This window comes from Aulonocara sp. 'chitande type north' Nkhata Bay, linkage group LG10, assembly GCF_057382095.1.
Source record: "Aulonocara sp. 'chitande type north' Nkhata Bay isolate Kocher_YH1m ecotype deep benthic linkage group LG10, A_spYH_male_GT1.1, whole genome shotgun sequence".
Taxonomy (NCBI): domain Eukaryota; kingdom Metazoa; phylum Chordata; class Actinopteri; order Cichliformes; family Cichlidae; genus Aulonocara; species Aulonocara sp. 'chitande type north' Nkhata Bay.
The window spans coordinates 14,378,760-14,394,592 of record NC_141353.1 but is presented as its reverse complement, the minus strand read 5'-3'; the positions used below and the strand labels follow the sequence as shown (position 1 = coordinate 14,394,592).

The 15,833-nt window shown below is 39.8% G+C and overlaps 1 protein-coding gene across 4 annotated transcripts; it reads right to left on the bottom strand.

Moving 5' to 3' along the window:
* Positions 1–2,242: 2,242 nt before the first annotated feature.
* gucy2d (guanylate cyclase 2D, retinal) lies at positions 2,243–15,127 on the bottom strand. Of its 4 annotated transcripts, none has more exons than XM_086308437.1 (20): positions 14,687–15,127; positions 12,096–13,096; positions 11,576–11,877; positions 11,078–11,450; positions 10,896–10,980; positions 10,711–10,834; positions 10,444–10,563; positions 10,254–10,334; positions 9,936–10,112; positions 9,699–9,852; positions 9,445–9,594; positions 9,161–9,309; positions 8,916–9,079; positions 8,215–8,407; positions 6,656–6,830; positions 5,730–5,828; positions 5,004–5,098; positions 4,826–4,908; positions 4,550–4,665; positions 2,243–3,107 (listed from the first exon to the last, which is right to left on the bottom strand). In XM_086308437.1, the coding sequence occupies exons 2-19, from the start codon at positions 12,958–12,960 to the stop codon at positions 4,581–4,583; spliced, it is 3,474 nt and encodes a 1,157-aa protein (XP_086164563.1). In that variant the 5' UTR covers positions 12,961–13,096; positions 14,687–15,127; the 3' UTR covers positions 2,243–3,107; positions 4,550–4,580. The 4 variants fall into 4 exon arrangements, with proteins under 4 accessions (XP_086164563.1, XP_086164562.1, XP_086164561.1 ...); XM_086308436.1 differs by adding an exon at positions 14,586–14,635 and having other exon boundaries at positions 2,243–4,665; positions 14,798–15,127; XM_086308435.1 differs by having other exon boundaries at positions 2,243–4,665.
* Between the last annotated feature and the right edge of the window lie 706 nt (positions 15,128–15,833).

Genomic DNA, 15,833 nt, shown 5'->3' with positions numbered 1-15,833 from the left:
GTGCATTACAATTGGTCTAACCTTTACTCCCCCACAGTTTTGGTGGTAATACAGTAACACAGTGAAATGTAACACATCACTGTTACATTTCTCTGTAAGAAACTAATGTAGCTTTGCTGATTTTAAATTCAGATTCACTTTTGTTCAATTGGTTAAATTTAAGAGAGAAGAGCCTACTCCCAGTGCCTTGCTAAGATTATTATTTTTTCCTCTCTGGGCTGCTTTTACACAAACTGTGCCGTTGGCTTTGCAGTAGTACCATAATAAAGATGGTAAGGATCTTATGATCTAATATGACCCTTGTAAGCAAAGGGATTTGTGCTGATATGTGGGCATATATAAGTTTTTATTGTTAATCAAGTGGCATGTGCTTGTCGTATTAACATAAACGTAAAGTTAATTAAATCAGTGAAGTTCAATATGCATTTAAACATTACAGATTTTAAAATTTCAAAAGCTGAATTTCAGTTTCTTTTTCTAAATAATGACCTCAACACAGCTCACCAATGATCGTTTGAGAAAGAGTAACGGGAAGTTACAGGAGCAGTCAACACTGCAGTAGATTCACAGCTGCGTTATATGGATTTTAATATCCTGCTGGTTCAAGAAGACAGAGTATTGTGACAAATGTATCGACTGCACTAATGTGAGTTGTATTGTGAAAGACAACCTGCTCTGTTTCCGCTCTCCCCCGCCTCTCTGTGGCTGACTTGACTTGCATCCGTTAGACTGACACCTCCAAGCCGGTGCCAGTCAAATGCCAGGGGTGCTTCGGGGCTGCTGAGGTGCACAGACCAGGAACGCGGCGTTCAGACCACGAACACTTGGTGCGTGGCGCTGTGTGGACGGTCGGCCAGCTTATATCGTTTCCAGCAGATTTTACCCAGTTGGCTGTACAAAGACACGAGGAAAACAACTGCAGAACGTGCCGCTTGAGAGGTCGAGGATACGCAGCCATAGGCCAAATACATTTTGGGGGTAGTCGAATGTCAAGCAGCCATTAAATTCATATGTGCGTATTTTATGCAGAGTCCGCTGTAGAGTCCACGGAATCTGCTGGCAAAATGCAATTTTTATAACAATAGCTAGAAAATCGTGACTCTTTTTCACGTTTAGAAAACCCAGTTAACCCAATTAATTCGTTCTTTTCAATTCCAGTTATTTTTAATAACAAAAACGCGTAAGAAAAAAAGGGGAAACAAACAAATTATTAATAATAATCACATATTTCTGGAACTACTGATAAAATGGGTTGCCTTGGCGATCAGTTGCGAAATGTTGTGGTTGAATTTGAAGATAATAAACACAAGTCAGATACACTCATCTGCAGGCTACATCATACTGCCCTATTGTTGTTTAACAGTCTTATCTGCTGGGAGCAACAAACACACTTAAACAGAACCGGGATTTCACACAATAGGGTTGTGATAAGCTTGTGAATGTGGATTTAAGGTAGTTTTTTTTAATATAATTATTATTATGATGCATAAATACGGAGATAATGCAGAAATACTAATGTATAAAGCATAAACTGATTTCTATCCAAGCAGTAAATCAACTATAATAAATAGCAGTTCAGAAAGATTCTGTCTCATGCTGTAGATGATAGTCTGTAGTTAAATCTGAGGGGTGTGATTGCACCAAAAAGTGCCAAAAAAGGTTTGGCACAGCAACCTGTCAACATGTTCTCATAGCAGCCCTTGTTAGTGGCAGTAGAAAGAATTGCTTTTGAGCTGTCATTGTCCTCGGGGACAATTCCTGGTAGCGGCGCAGACACAGTCTGTTCTTAAATTTGTTTACAATGTGCAGGGTATTGCATAGAAGTTGCATTATGTAAAGCCTTCCTTACATTTTCATTTGATTGTTCCACTACAGAATAAAGCAGAGTCACACCAGCCCAAGTAAGGTCAAAGCTTGTTAGCATCACTGGCTCAGCAAAGTGGGGAGTTTCACGACTCACACTGAGCTGCTGCATTTTCTTAAATAAGCGTAGTTTTAATGTAGCTCGTGGTTTAATGCTCCATCAGCACTGCTTCAAACCTTATACCCTTAAAACATGCATGAACAGATTTCACAGCTTCAACCCACCTGTGATTTATATTGTGATTTACTGTTTTTTTACTGAATTTTATTGGCTCATTTCAAAAGCATATTGCAGTGTAGCGTCAGGGCATCATCTGGGAAAATATCCGCGACACACTCAGCAGTAGGCAGACAAACATAAGAAGACACAATCTTCACTAAAACACATTTTATTTACAGAAACACAGTGATATCACTTTGAAAATGAACAATACAGTGCATTCAGTATTGATGAGATCTATGTGTTTGGCAAATTGTTTAAAAAAAAGGAGTAGGTCTTACCTATAGGCCTACCACAGAATTAAATGAAAGAAAGAAATATTCAGACCACTTTCCCCATGTTTGTCCTCTTGATTCGGGACCTTCCAGGTTGTCTTCATCTGGGGTTTAATCACGCCTGGAAAGGGTGCTAAACACTTAATGGTGTGAAAGACTACACCACAAGCAACCTGATAATCAAGTCATCAGACCTCTGTTTTTTTGTCCATATGCTGAGCTGCTGCGACAAACTGCTGTAGGTTAAAAGTGGCCAGCAGCCAGCTGCCTGCAGCCTGAAAACTGCTTTTAGAGGAAAATCACATCCTCACATTGTCTGCCTATTGTTGCTTCAATATCAGTTCCGTGGCAGACAATTAGCAAGGCGACACAGAGTGAGAGAACAATGTGGCTGCTGGCTTTTTGAATACACCGTGATAAAACCCTCATGTTTTGTTGATATCTCCTGTTGTGTCAGGGGTTTAGGGAACTCGAGCAGGAAACATTTCAAAAATCCCCTAAACCTGCAGGACACAAAGAAAAAATAACTATGTACACATGTACAGTATATACATCCCCAAGCCAAAGACAAGTGACTCAGAGGACTCCACCCTCCTGTTCTCCTATTTTCCTCTTCACATGCATCTGCGATATGTTCTGTAAAACAGGATTCCCTAGGGATGGGCATCGGAGGTGGACGTGCAATCTCAGAGGAACTTTAGATACTGCCGCAGTTTGGAGAGTTCCCAAACAAAAATTCAGACATTTTCCTGCAGAAGATGGCGATACACATGAAAAATCCAAGTCTGTTGAAGCATGTTATTAGAGATCATTTCAGTCAATTGATTCAAACGTTCTGTGCATCAGTGCAGAACACACATACTGTATTAAATAAGGTCTTCCTATTACTGTCTTGTTAAGACCCCGTTGAACACGCAGCACGTTCAGTCATGCATGCAGCGTGTTTCAGTAATAGGCTGCATGCAGTGTTAGTGCACTGTTAGTGACAAATGGTTTGGGCCTTACATCCTTTATGTTTTGATAGAAAATGTCAACATAGTGTAAAGCAGTTCACATTTAATTAGAAAGAACACACAGCTAATGTAGAAAAGAGAGTATTACAGCGAGAGAAGCATAACGCCGATGCGCATGATAAAGAAGAATAGAATAAAGAAGTATTTGTTATTAAGTGGTGTGTTTGATGAATTTTTAAATTTACTGTTTTCAAAACTTAAAAAAGCAAACACAAAAAATATTAATTTTTTTGATTTATATTGCGAATTACAGTCATTTACTTACATTCACAAACAGAAAAGAATAATTTAAGTGGTCGAATCATTTCAGTTCAGATCAGAATTTTTTTGTTTTAAATGAGTTTTTGTCAGATTTCTAAAAATATTTATGCTTACTTGCATAAATAAATTTGTTAAGCACTGCATATTGTTGATATCCAGCTAGAAACAAACAGGCCACAGATGTAAATCAAATTTTTAAAGACCAAGTGGCCAAAGAGGAATTGTGTTTATTTTTTAGATATATTTTAATAAAACTATAAAATATTAAATCCACCATGTTTTAATGTATATATAGATTTTGATCACTTTTGGGTGGCATGGCTTCTTCCATCATCTGTAAACAACACTGCCGCTACAAAAGCAAAATCAGAGCTACCCTCGACCTGAGCTCCAAATGTGCTATCCAGGTTTGCAGCTGAAATTGCTATAAAAATGTATTAATGTTTTCATTCTGTGCTGTTGTGACAGGGTTAATGCCTCTAAAGTGAGTCCAGTGTAGACACCATCATAGCTGAGATGAATAATCAGGCAGTAATAGCTTCCACCATTAAGGTGTTTATGACAGCATCCCTCCAGAATCTCTATAAAGCACGTGGTTCAGTACAAATACATACAGTACAGTACACCAGCATTACACTTAATACTGTAATCATATTTGTAGACACCTTCGTCGTTACGCCTTTCTGTTAGGCAAAATGTGCTGTTCTATAAACCTACACTTTTTGGATATGCAGTGTCACTTTTGTCTATTTTTGGTATAAAACATCCAATAAACATATAAAGCATAGACAGTTTCACCTACTTTTTTCATACAAGAGCAAAGGATTGATTGATGTGATTAATATAGAAATTTTCTTTAGTCTTGTGTGTAGTTGCTGTCAGATATTGCATGTTCAACTTTTCAGTCAATGATCTACCTCTGATCACTTTCCAATGATAAACCACGGGCTAGTTTGTCTTCTTCTGTCGATCCAGGAATTTTTGTCTTCTGTCGGCGGGTATCTCTTCTAAACTGATCACATGAGTGCATCCCCTGTAATAGGAAACACACCTTTTTATGCACCGTAAATTGGAACAAAGAAAACAACAAGCAACTTTGATTGCAGTAACTTTTTCTTTAAAATGATCAAAACGGATTCAGTCGGACAAATTGCATCTATTAACATGTGTAAATGACAGAACCATTCTCTTACCCTGGAAGGTCTCGAGGATCAGGCAGAGGTTTGGTGAAATCCTCTTTACCCACCAACCAATAAGTGGTCTCAATACCTTTTCCCTACAAATAAACAATCATCAGCAATCAGTTGCTAAGAGCACATATCTAATGCTTCAGCAGGTGTAGAGGTTAGCCTCCCTTTTCATTTTATTTACCTTTAACTCTGTCAGACCTCTGACATCAATTTTATATCCGAGGTTCAAGCTCTTCAGGACATCAACTGTGCTTTGGTTGACATGGATTCTGTAAGCTGTGCAAATACAGGTGAAACCTTAGCTTTGGTACAGGTACACAGTTTAATATAAAATCTTGGGCTTGGAGCATTCCTGGGTTTAAAATGACTAAGTCTACAAGACTGGGCAGAAAACAGACTGTTCTTCTGAGGTTAAGCCACTTGGTGGCAGCATATTACCCATCAGTATAATCATGTAGCACATAACTGTTACTTTAGATTAAGTTTGACTGAAACTACCACTGATAAGTTGAATGTGAATGTTTTTCAATACAAATTTTTAATTACAATTATTTACTGAGAACATTATTAAATGAGAGGGTTTTTTTTTTTCTAAATTTCCTTTTCTTTTTTCCTTTTTTAAATTACAGGGCATTTACTAAATGTGTGCACCTTGTAGAAGGTTGCCAAGAAAAACTTGGTCATTGACGGCATTTATTCCAAAACTTTAAATTGGCCTCTAATTCTGCTGATAGCCTTAAAGGATTAGGAAGGACTCCTCACTCAAAGCCCTATTTAGCTTCAAGCAGCATGCACACAAATTGAAAGACACCTGACCTCCCTCCCACTATTCCAGCATTAGAAAAAAAGAAAAAGAGAGCGAAAGAAAGAAACATGTGGTTCATACAATCATGCACAAGACACTCACGCAATGCCGTGGACTGCATTCGAGATGCTGTGTTGACAGTGTCTCCAAACAGACAGTACCGAGGCATCGTAAGGCCGACTACTCCTGCTACAACTGGGCCTACAAACAACAGTACATATAGGTTACAAAGACTTCCTCCATAACAATACCTTAAATATTCTTTATACTGGTATGCTTTTAAGCCTTTTTCTCTACAGTTTCAACCCAATATATAAAAATATAGCTCCTGTGCACATAAAGAAAGTCACAGTATAGAATCACAAATCCAGAGTATGCAGTGTGTTAATTGGATGACAGCACTCTAAGTGGATAGTGTTTTACTCTTCCAGGAATAAGCTTCAGACACAGATAAAGGAGGTAAAAATGCCTCCTCGTCATTGCAGCTTTAGTCCCTGTGGTTCTATTTCTCTGAATTCCCTTTGGATTTAATTTGCACGGTTTTACTTTTTACGCATGTATTTGGCTTTTATAAACAGGTGTGTGGATAGATCATTATTGACCTTTTTCTTCAGATTAAATTCTAAACCCAGAATTTTTTTTATAATTATTTATAATAATAATAATTTTTTCTTTCATCCTGTCTCTCTCTTCCCAACCGGTCATGGTAGATGGCCGCCCCTCGCTGAGCCTGGTTCTGCTGGAGGTTTCTTCCTGTCAAAAGAGAGTTTTTCCTTCCCACTGTTGCCAAAGTGCTTGCTCATAGGGGGTCATTTGATTGTTGGATTTTCTCTGTAAGTATTATTGTAGGGTCTACCTTAAAAATATAAAGCGCCTTGAGGCATCTGTTGTTGTGATTTGGAGTTGTATAAATAACATTGAATTGAATTTCACAGCACGCCCAGTAAGGAATCTTCGTGAGAAGCTTAAAGCTTAAATCACACATTCAGGGTTTGTCACATCACAGAAAGGATGAACACATTATTTACCACTGTGCAGGCCAACACGTATTCTGATTTTGAGATCAGGCATGTGCCTCGCCTTGAAGGTTCCAATGCAGTGGAGGATGTCAAGAGACATGTTGGCCATTTCAGCTGCATGGCGATTGCCGTTCCTGTTGGGGACCCCTGATGCTACCATGTAGGCATCTCCAATAGTTTCCACCTAGAAGAGAAAAAGAGGAGAGTTGAACACAAACTGATACCATATAAGTCAAAAGTTTGGACACACCCTCTCATTCAGTGTTTTTTCTTTATTTTTACTACTTTCTACATTGTAGACACATCAAATATATGAAGCAAGATATATGGAATTATGTAGCAAAGACAAAATGATAAATAACTCTAAATGTGTCTTATATTTTAGATTCCTCAAAGTAGCCACTCTTTGCTTTGTCAACAGCGCTGCAAACCCTCGGCCTTCTCTCAATAAGCTTCATGATGTAGTCACCTAAAACGGTTTTCACTTCACAGGTGCGCCTTGTCAGGGTTCATTTGTGGAGATTTCTTGCCTTGGGACCATCAGTTGTGTTGTGCAGAAGTACACAGCTGACAACTGTTGGAATTCATATTAAGGTAAGAACCAACCAGCTAAGTAAAGCAAAACGACAGTCCATTATTTTAAGAACTAAAGGTCAGTCAGTTCAGAGCAGTCACAAAAACCATCAAGCACTACGACAAAACTGCCTCTAATGAAGACCGTCCCAGAAAAGGAAGACCAAGAGTCACCTCTGCTGTTGAGGATAAATACATCCGAGTCACCAGCACCTCAGATTAGAGCCCAGATCAATGCCGCACAGAGTTCAAGTAGCGGGCTCATCTCTACATCAACTGCTCAGAGGAGACTGCACGAATCAGGCCTTTATGGTCAAATAGCCGCCAGTCGCCCTAAACCCAATCAAGATGGTTTGGGATGAGATGGACTGCAGAGTAACAGCATGAGGGCCAACAAGTGTTCAGCATCTCTGGGAACAGTAAGCAAAGTAAGCAAAGCATGTCTATTTTGAAGAATCCAAAATATAAAACATGTTTTAACTTATTTCACACTTTTCTTTTCTTCACTACATAATTCATATGTGCTCATTCATAGTTTTGATGCCTTCAGTCAGAATCTACAATGTAAATAGTCATCTAAATAAAGAAAAAACATTAAATGGGAAGGTGTGTCTTTGATGATGATGATTACATATCTCTGGGTAGCTCCTAATTTTTTCCCAAAAGGATGACAATAAAGGAATAACAAAGGAGCTACAGGAAAGAAATGACATGGCTACAATAACACATCAGTTATCAGTTAAATCTATGTCGTTTCTAGTAAACTTTGATTGGTCATTACATAAATATATTCTATATAATACTGTAATATAATATAAAATACTATATATATATATATATTACATTTTGTTTTCCAGGACAGATGAAGGAAGCAGCAATGGAGCATAATGGCATGTAACATGGGGAAACGAACCATGGGAGGTGGAGCAAAGGCTCAGCCTGAGTGCAGCTACCTGGGTGACATTTATGTCATGTGTTGGTATTTCAACATTCACCTTGTAGACATCATGCAGCAGAATGATAGCATCAAAAAGTGAGTAGAGGTCATTGAGTAGGTTGACCACCTCAATGGGTTCGCTAAGAGATGAAATGGTGGAGAAGCCCACAATGTCACTGAAGTACAGCGTGATCTGATTGAAATGCTCTGGTTTGACAGGCTTGCCTGTCTTCAGTGCCTGGGCCACAGACCTAAAGGAGAAATGGATAAGTGGAAAATGAAATGTTCAGGACATACAGACGATTACAGACATTCAGCTTTAGTCCTTATTTCTAAAAACATGTGCAAGAACTACGTATCAATATGGAGTCAACAGTTTAATACAGATCTGTTTCTATATGTTCTTTTATGACTATATGACTAAAATAAATTCAGCTTTTTGTTTAATGAGACAACTGAAAAAAATCTCATCTCATAGTTTCTGAGCATTGCTTAATGGTACATTTATTAATGTTTCAACAAATCAGAGAATAACTGGAATACACCTGAGATATTTCTGTATAACTCCACAAATTTGTCTCAAATAATTTCTACAGTGTGCAGCAAGCCTCTGAACCAAGAACTGATCCAGCAACAGCTTGAGGTGTTGACTGATCTGCAAACCCCAGAAGGTAATCATGTTTAAAACTCAATACTTATGGCTATGGAGTCAATACTGTCATGTCTTTCATGTGCTAATGAAAGCTGATGGAAACTCACTTGGGCAACATCTGAGCCACCAGATTGTCAGTCTTCTGCCTCTCCACCTCCAGCTCCTCCGTCCTCTCTCTGATCAGATCCTCTAAGTTGGAGGAGTACTGTTCCAACATGCGCAGCATGGAGTCAATGATGTTGGTTTTCTTTCCCTTGGTGATGCTCTTGAACTGTCACATGGAGAGAAAAACTCAGCTGTGTCCACCTAGCTACAGACTAACATGTGAAAACATACAAACATGTGTTTATACCTGTTTGAAGATATCATCAAAGGTCGGCCTCCGCTCTGGTTCTTCGCTCCAGGCCTGTTTCATGACCTGTATCACGTCCACCGGGGCCTCCTCCACTGATATGACAGGCCGACACAAAGGCGGAGGCTCCTTGACCTTGTTGATAATCTCTGTCATCATACACATAAACAAAAAACCCGCCCAGGCAGAAACATTAGTGCAAGATTTAGTTTACCCAGTCTTGTCAGCTAACTGTGATTTAAACTGTTAATGAAAAGTACTAAAAGTAGTAGCATATTACTTACCTTTGGGAGGCATGTCCAACATGCAGAAAGGTGCAGAGCGGGAGATGACCTCCTGGCAAACAATGGAGAAACTGTAGACATCACCTGCAAAAGTGCCCCTCCTCCTCTCACTAGAACGTCGCAGCAGCTCAGGAGCCGTCCAAAGTAGATCTTTTTTTTTTTTTTTATCAAGTGCACAGTTAGTAAAAAATGATACATGCAAACAAAACTTACAATAATAATTATTACGTGGATGTGCATGCGCATGCACTCACCCTCTGGCTTTTCATCTGTGTCAATATTTTGGACAATCCAAATCTCATTGAACCCGTAATCTGTCACCTTCAGCACAAAACGCCCATCTACCACACAGTTACGGGATTTGAGTCGACCGTGGATGATATCGCGATGGTGCAGGTACTTCATACCCTGATGCCAGTTTGTAGAAATGTGTGACAAACATGGTAAAATAAGAAATGAAACACTGACAGATCACCTCATAGATCTCTTACCCGGATCAGATCCGATAACAAGGAAGACTTGAACATCCAGTCGAGACGCACTTCTTCATTGCTGAGCAAATCCTCCAAGCTGCCCCTGGTGCAGTGCTCGATCACAACACCAAAGATCCCAGAGTCGAAGAACAGCCCCAGTAACAGATTGAGGTTCTCGTGCCTCATTTCTCTGAGCTGAGAAGCAAACAGTGGCAATATTAGATATAGTTCACTGTAGCTTTTGTGATCAGGGTGTTAAGGCAAATTCAGATGACCAAATGGTTTCTGGCTACAGTTAAGATTCAGTTATCCATTAAATAACATATTTTCATTTACCTTGACAAAGACATTCTCAGTGCTGTTATAGACGTTTGATACTGATCCAGCAGGGCATTTCTTCAGCCAAACCCAGTCACCCTGGCATTTAAACAAACAACAAAGTCATCGTGACACCAAAAACATCAAAAAGACTTCAGCTTCTAAACATTGTACTGAAGTTTACTGAATGTGAACATCTGACTCTCACCTCAAAAACAGCAATATTCGAGCTGTCTGGCGTGGAGGCCAAGTAGCTACGGCCGGACACTGAGTGGTGAGGCGTCTTCATATCCCCCTGGCTTTTTGCTATACTGTCATCATTTAGCTTCTGCTCACACACAGGGTTCAAAGAGGATGTGTAAACTCAGAGTAAACAATGTGCAGCTTTCATACAGTCCATACTACTGTAGGTATGTAGTGCGTGCATTTCAGAGAGAAGCCAAAGACAGCAGTATTGATTCAGCACAGAACTCACCCGCTTGCTGACTTGGGTATTGATGAAGACCAGGTCATCAAGGGTCAGGACCACCTTGGTCGATCCGCTACTGTGGCCACCACCTCCAAAGCTGAACCCAACTTTGCCATCTCTCCTGAAAAGACTGAAAACAATCATTACATATTTTCCAAGCTACACAAGCCTGAACAAAGTCAGATACATACCTGTAGCGAAGAAAGATGTTTACTAAAAATCCAATCAACGAAATGAACATCAGGAAAAGCAAGAAGACAGAAGCCGAATTTATGCCTTGGGAGAGAACCACAAAGATAGTTTGAATGCACTAAAGTCAGCATTGGCTTATTTTTAAATTTGTTTTTAGCAATGGCACTACAAGCACAATCACCTCCAGTACAGGCAAAGTATGGGCTAAACCAGCAGGTTGAGTCTTTGTAGGGAGTGCTCCCTGCAAAATGGATTGAACGGCCGAGATATTTCAAGCCCCCGCTCTTGCTGTCCATGTGAGAAGCATGAAGCGAATGAGTGGAGTACAGGGTGTTGCCAATGCCGCTGTAGTCCAGGACCACATATTGAGCTTGCATGCCTTCACCGTTCCTGCCAGCCCTCAGGGGCTGATTGAATCCTTCAAACTCAAAGCCACCCTCGCCATCGGCCAGGATCCGACCAGTTACCCAGTGGCCTTCTCTATCGCGGGCCTGCTCAACAGCCATAGCTGTGTAGTACATCATATTGTAGATGGTGCCAAAGAATGGAGAAACCTTAAAGAAGGGACAGCACAGTAGCCATTTAAACTTCAGATTTGTGTCTTTTTCCTATCCTTCGAGATTTGTCTTTTACTTTCTGTCATTTCTTAATGAAGTAGATTCTTATTAGATGTTCTCACCTGCTCTGGGGGAGTGCTGGTACGTATTTCATAGCTGTCCTGTGCTTGTTTGAAGGCCTCGTAGAAATTGCGTTCACCAGAGTCCATGGTGATAGTTAAAACTCCATCAAAGGCTTTCCGGAGCTTGGTGTCATTGCCCAGCATATAGTAGGGTGCATCATTGTAGGGTAGTGAGTAGAGAAGGGTGTCGTAGGGAATGAACACATAGCCACGATCAATCATGCGCATAGCCGAGGCTGTTGTCAGAAGTTGGTACTGGGCTTGGCCACCAATCAGGACTGAGGGCATGCACATGATGACCACTAGAAAAGTAAAGTTTAAAGACAGTTTATAATCCCAATTCATGTGAAATATAGCATGTGCAGGCTTTGTAACTCTATGAGGTCTGATTAGCTTAGTTACTCTACCCTAACCTGAACCCCAACCCTATGTTTTGGAAATTAAAGGAAAAAAAAGAATATTCAGATATCACATCACAGTCGTTTTGTTCAAGTTGAACTGTGTTTTTTTAGCAACTCACCTCTGACCCGGTCTGTCTCCCGCACTTTTGTCAAAGCTGCCCGAGGCCCTTCTTTGTTGTTCTCCATTGTGACCACTGGTTTAACAGGCAGGCCAAGGGCCCTAAGTGAAGAGGCCAGCTCATGCCCTGTGGCTTCCCACAAGTCTGACTCCTCTGAGATTATGGCCACGTGGGCCCACCGAAAAAATCGCAACACTGTAAAAATTACATGAGAGGAGAGTGGCAGTGGCCTCATGAAACTAGAATACATATGTCCTTTATTCATATTGGGTTTGAGGCAGGCCCAGGAAAGATGCCCAAGATCCCACTCTTTGGCGTACAAAGCAGCTGAGGAGCAGTAGCCTGGGTTGGCTGGGCCCAAGTAAGCAGCTGCATAACCTTTCAGCCCAGCAAAGCGAGCCAGGGCACGGGATGACTGGCAGTCCTCATTGATCAGCTTGTAGTCATACCAGTAGCCTTTACTGAGGTAGGTGTTCTTGTTTATGCGGTTGATGGCAAGGCTGGCAGCCAAGTCAGGGAGGGCTTTTGAGTATAGTACGTCACATGTCCAGGGTCCAACTAGAGCCATTGTGAAAGTGGTTGCAGAGGCTTGATGGGGGAAAAATGAGACTATGAGGAAGGGCAAAAGAAGCCAGTTCCTCCACCAGCTCCTGGTGTGTTGCAGGGCAGATGATAGCAGCTGCGGTCTGGATGATAATGACCTTTTTGACAATGATGACGATGCTGAAAAAGATTCAAATCGACTACATCCGCTGAAAGTGTCTGTCCATATATGTTTTTTTCTCCTCCCTTTTATGAAGTTGTGCTGCCATCGCGGGTGGTAGGAGAGGTTGTGCAGACAGCAGGGGTCTATGTGTTGTGCCATTTTCTCACACAGCTGTTTAGATGCTTCACACACAGAAGGCTAGTGGTGGCTGTTTAGCGTGAGAGTTTCTCTGTAAATGGGAATGTCTCCCTCTAGTCCAAAGCTGGACAGGTGACAGCACGACTCCAAGCCATCACTGCCAACGAAAAAAAAGGTGGAAAGCATGAGAAATGTTGTAGAACGACATTTAATCTGATCTGTGTTTGGGTCCTCTGGTTTTAAAATGCATCTATCAACACATAAGCTAGCCTCACATCCCACTGCGATGTTTTATTTAACAGAACATAATGTTGAATCTAATTAGTTATCCATCTGCTTCGGTGATGAAATGGTGCCCAGTGTCCCTGTCCTGTTCCTCTGAGAATTAATGGCATGTGAGTAACAAGCTGATTAGCTCTGCCCAGGCCATGCAGTTCAAATGGCAGATAACACAGAGCTAAATCTGGCCATCTCTTTATTTAGTCTAACTTCCTTTACCCTTCCAAAGTCTTTCATTTCTTGTTTTCTCTGAAATCCAACTTCTTCAAATCAGCTTCTAGAAAAATCTAAAAAAAAAAAAAAAAAACTAAAAGAAAAAGAAAAACAACAACAAAAAATTTTAAAGTGCAAAGCTTAGCTTAGCAGGCCGTACATAGGTGATTCGGGTTCACCTTTAAGAGACACATAAGCTATTTTCTAATTTTTAACTGGAATTTCTGGCCAATACAAACTGAATTTATTGAAATAAATGTAAAGTATCCTATATAAGTGTTAACACAACTGGAAATTCAATATATATTGCAATTTGATAATTCACATTTTTAGTGGTATTAAGTATGAGCACTGACAGCAGAGCAAAAGGCCTCAGTAGCTTGCTTCTGGTGGTGTTAGAAAACAGTTTGGAAATGTTCCCATACATATTTTTATATACATAAATAAAATATGTATTGGAACATAAATATAAAAGATTTAGTCATCATCTTAACCCTGTAATGTCAAGTGTATCATATTTTATACATGAGTTTTTGAGACCTTTACAGCGTGATTTTAACCCTCACCCATTTATATGTTAAGCAATAAATTCCACAATAAAGGATGAATGTAGAAAAAAATCTTCAAATTAAAGCTCAGACATGCATGCAAAATATTTTTATTTTATTTTTTTATGTGTTGTCTGTTTTTGTCAGAAGATTTAAGAAACACTCCAGCTTCAAACACATATTTTTTTGGGGAATTATTTCATGCTTTAAGCTTTAAATGCTAAAAGTGTCAGATTACTTTTAAAAAAAAATAAATAAATAAAAATAAAGGTAAATCACAGAGAAGTTAAAACTCTTCTAAATTAGATTTCTTGATAAACAAATGTTAAACTACAAATTTCAGTGTTCTTAGCCTGTCCTAAAGCTAAGTTAAAGCACATGAGTAGCAACCATCAAGGCTCCTGAAAGTGGCTAATGCTGACTTTGGCTTATCAGTTGCTAATATCTTAAGAGGAGCAGGGACTAGAATGTACTAAGCTTGTTCTGATATGCCACTGAAAATTGCATCATTTTATTGAGTTAAATACCCCAAAAGTCTATTTCAAATTCAAAGACAGATCTAGTTTACAAGAGAAAAGTCAGTGCTTGAAATTTCCGTGGCCTCACCTATACAGAAGCGGCTGATGAACACATTCCTTTCATTAATAGTGACCGACCTATGGAAGAGAATTCAATAAAATAAATGTTACAAGAAAATAAATTCTGACCTGGAGCAGTTTTTCTACAAAGGAGCCATGTCAGGGTTGCAGTTTGTCCTTCAGCACCATCCGAGCTCCAGGTGGATTAAGAATACTAAAGCACCCAGCAGGAGCAGTTACCTGTGGTCCTTTGTTGAAAAAAACTACCATATGTAATCCAAAAGTCACGTGAAGTAAAAAGTAAACAAATAAATAAATAAAATCAGCTATCTCCACTTGTACCTAAAGTTCCCAAAGACAATACTGAAAATGACACATATCCACATTTCCAGTAGCTTAGCCTCGCTTTCGTTCTTCCTGTCCCTGGCTTGGATTGGGACCAGTCTGAAAGCACTGAGTAATGGGATGGTGCGTGAGAAGAAGCGCAGCTCTGATCCAGAGTTTGGATTGGCTAAAAATAGACTGGCAGACAGCTGGGGACAGTAACAAGTAAATGGAAGAAAGAAATGGAAGAGTGAGAAGGACTGACAAGCTTTGACTTCTTAACCTTCCTTAGCTTTTAATCCACGGTGTGGAAAGAGAGTGTGTGGGGGGCGGGAGTAGAAGCACATCCACTGTCTTTTGCACTGTGTGCTAACTGAGGTGCTGATGTAATCTAGAAATTATCACATTCACAAATTAGTTGTAAAACAACCTAAGCCATCCATCAGTCCTTAAGTATTTTAAAGACTGATGGACAGTCGGACCAATCAGAGCCGGGATGAACTGGTGAGAAAATAGTGCTTCACAATGAGCATGACCAAGAGATGCTCAGATTATATAAGTATATTAAATCAGTCTTAGGTATTAGGAAAGCATAAAGACAAGAGAAGGTATAATATCCCGTGCAGTACTCCTCATACAGTGGGGCAAAAAAGTATTTAGTCAGCCACCGATTGTGCAAGTTCCCCCACCTAAAATGATGACAGAGGTCAGTAATTTGCACCAGAGGTACACTTCAACTGTGAGAGACAGAATGTGAAAAAAAAAAAATCCATGAATCCACATGGTAGGATTTGTAAAGAATTAATTCGTAAATCAGGGTGGAAAATAAGTATTTGGTCAATAACAAAAATACAACTCAATACTTTGTAACATAACCTTTGTTGGCAATAACAGAGGTCAAACGTTTACTATAGGTCTTTACCAGGTTTGCACACACAGTAGCTGGTATTTT

Bases quoted from the DNA above. Each gene is read 5' to 3' on its own strand.
- gucy2d (XM_086308435.1), bottom strand. From the start codon at position 12,960: ATGGCACAACACATAGACCCCTGCTGTCTGCACAACCTCTCCTACCAC. The intron at 9,595-9,698 runs GTGAGTGCATGC...AAAAAAAAAAAG, and splicing joins CACAGATGAAAAGCCAGAGG to ATCTACTTTGGACGGCTCCT. The intron at 9,310-9,444 runs GTAAGTAATATG...GTATGATGACAG, and splicing joins GTTGGACATGCCTCCCAAAG to AGATTATCAACAAGGTCAAG.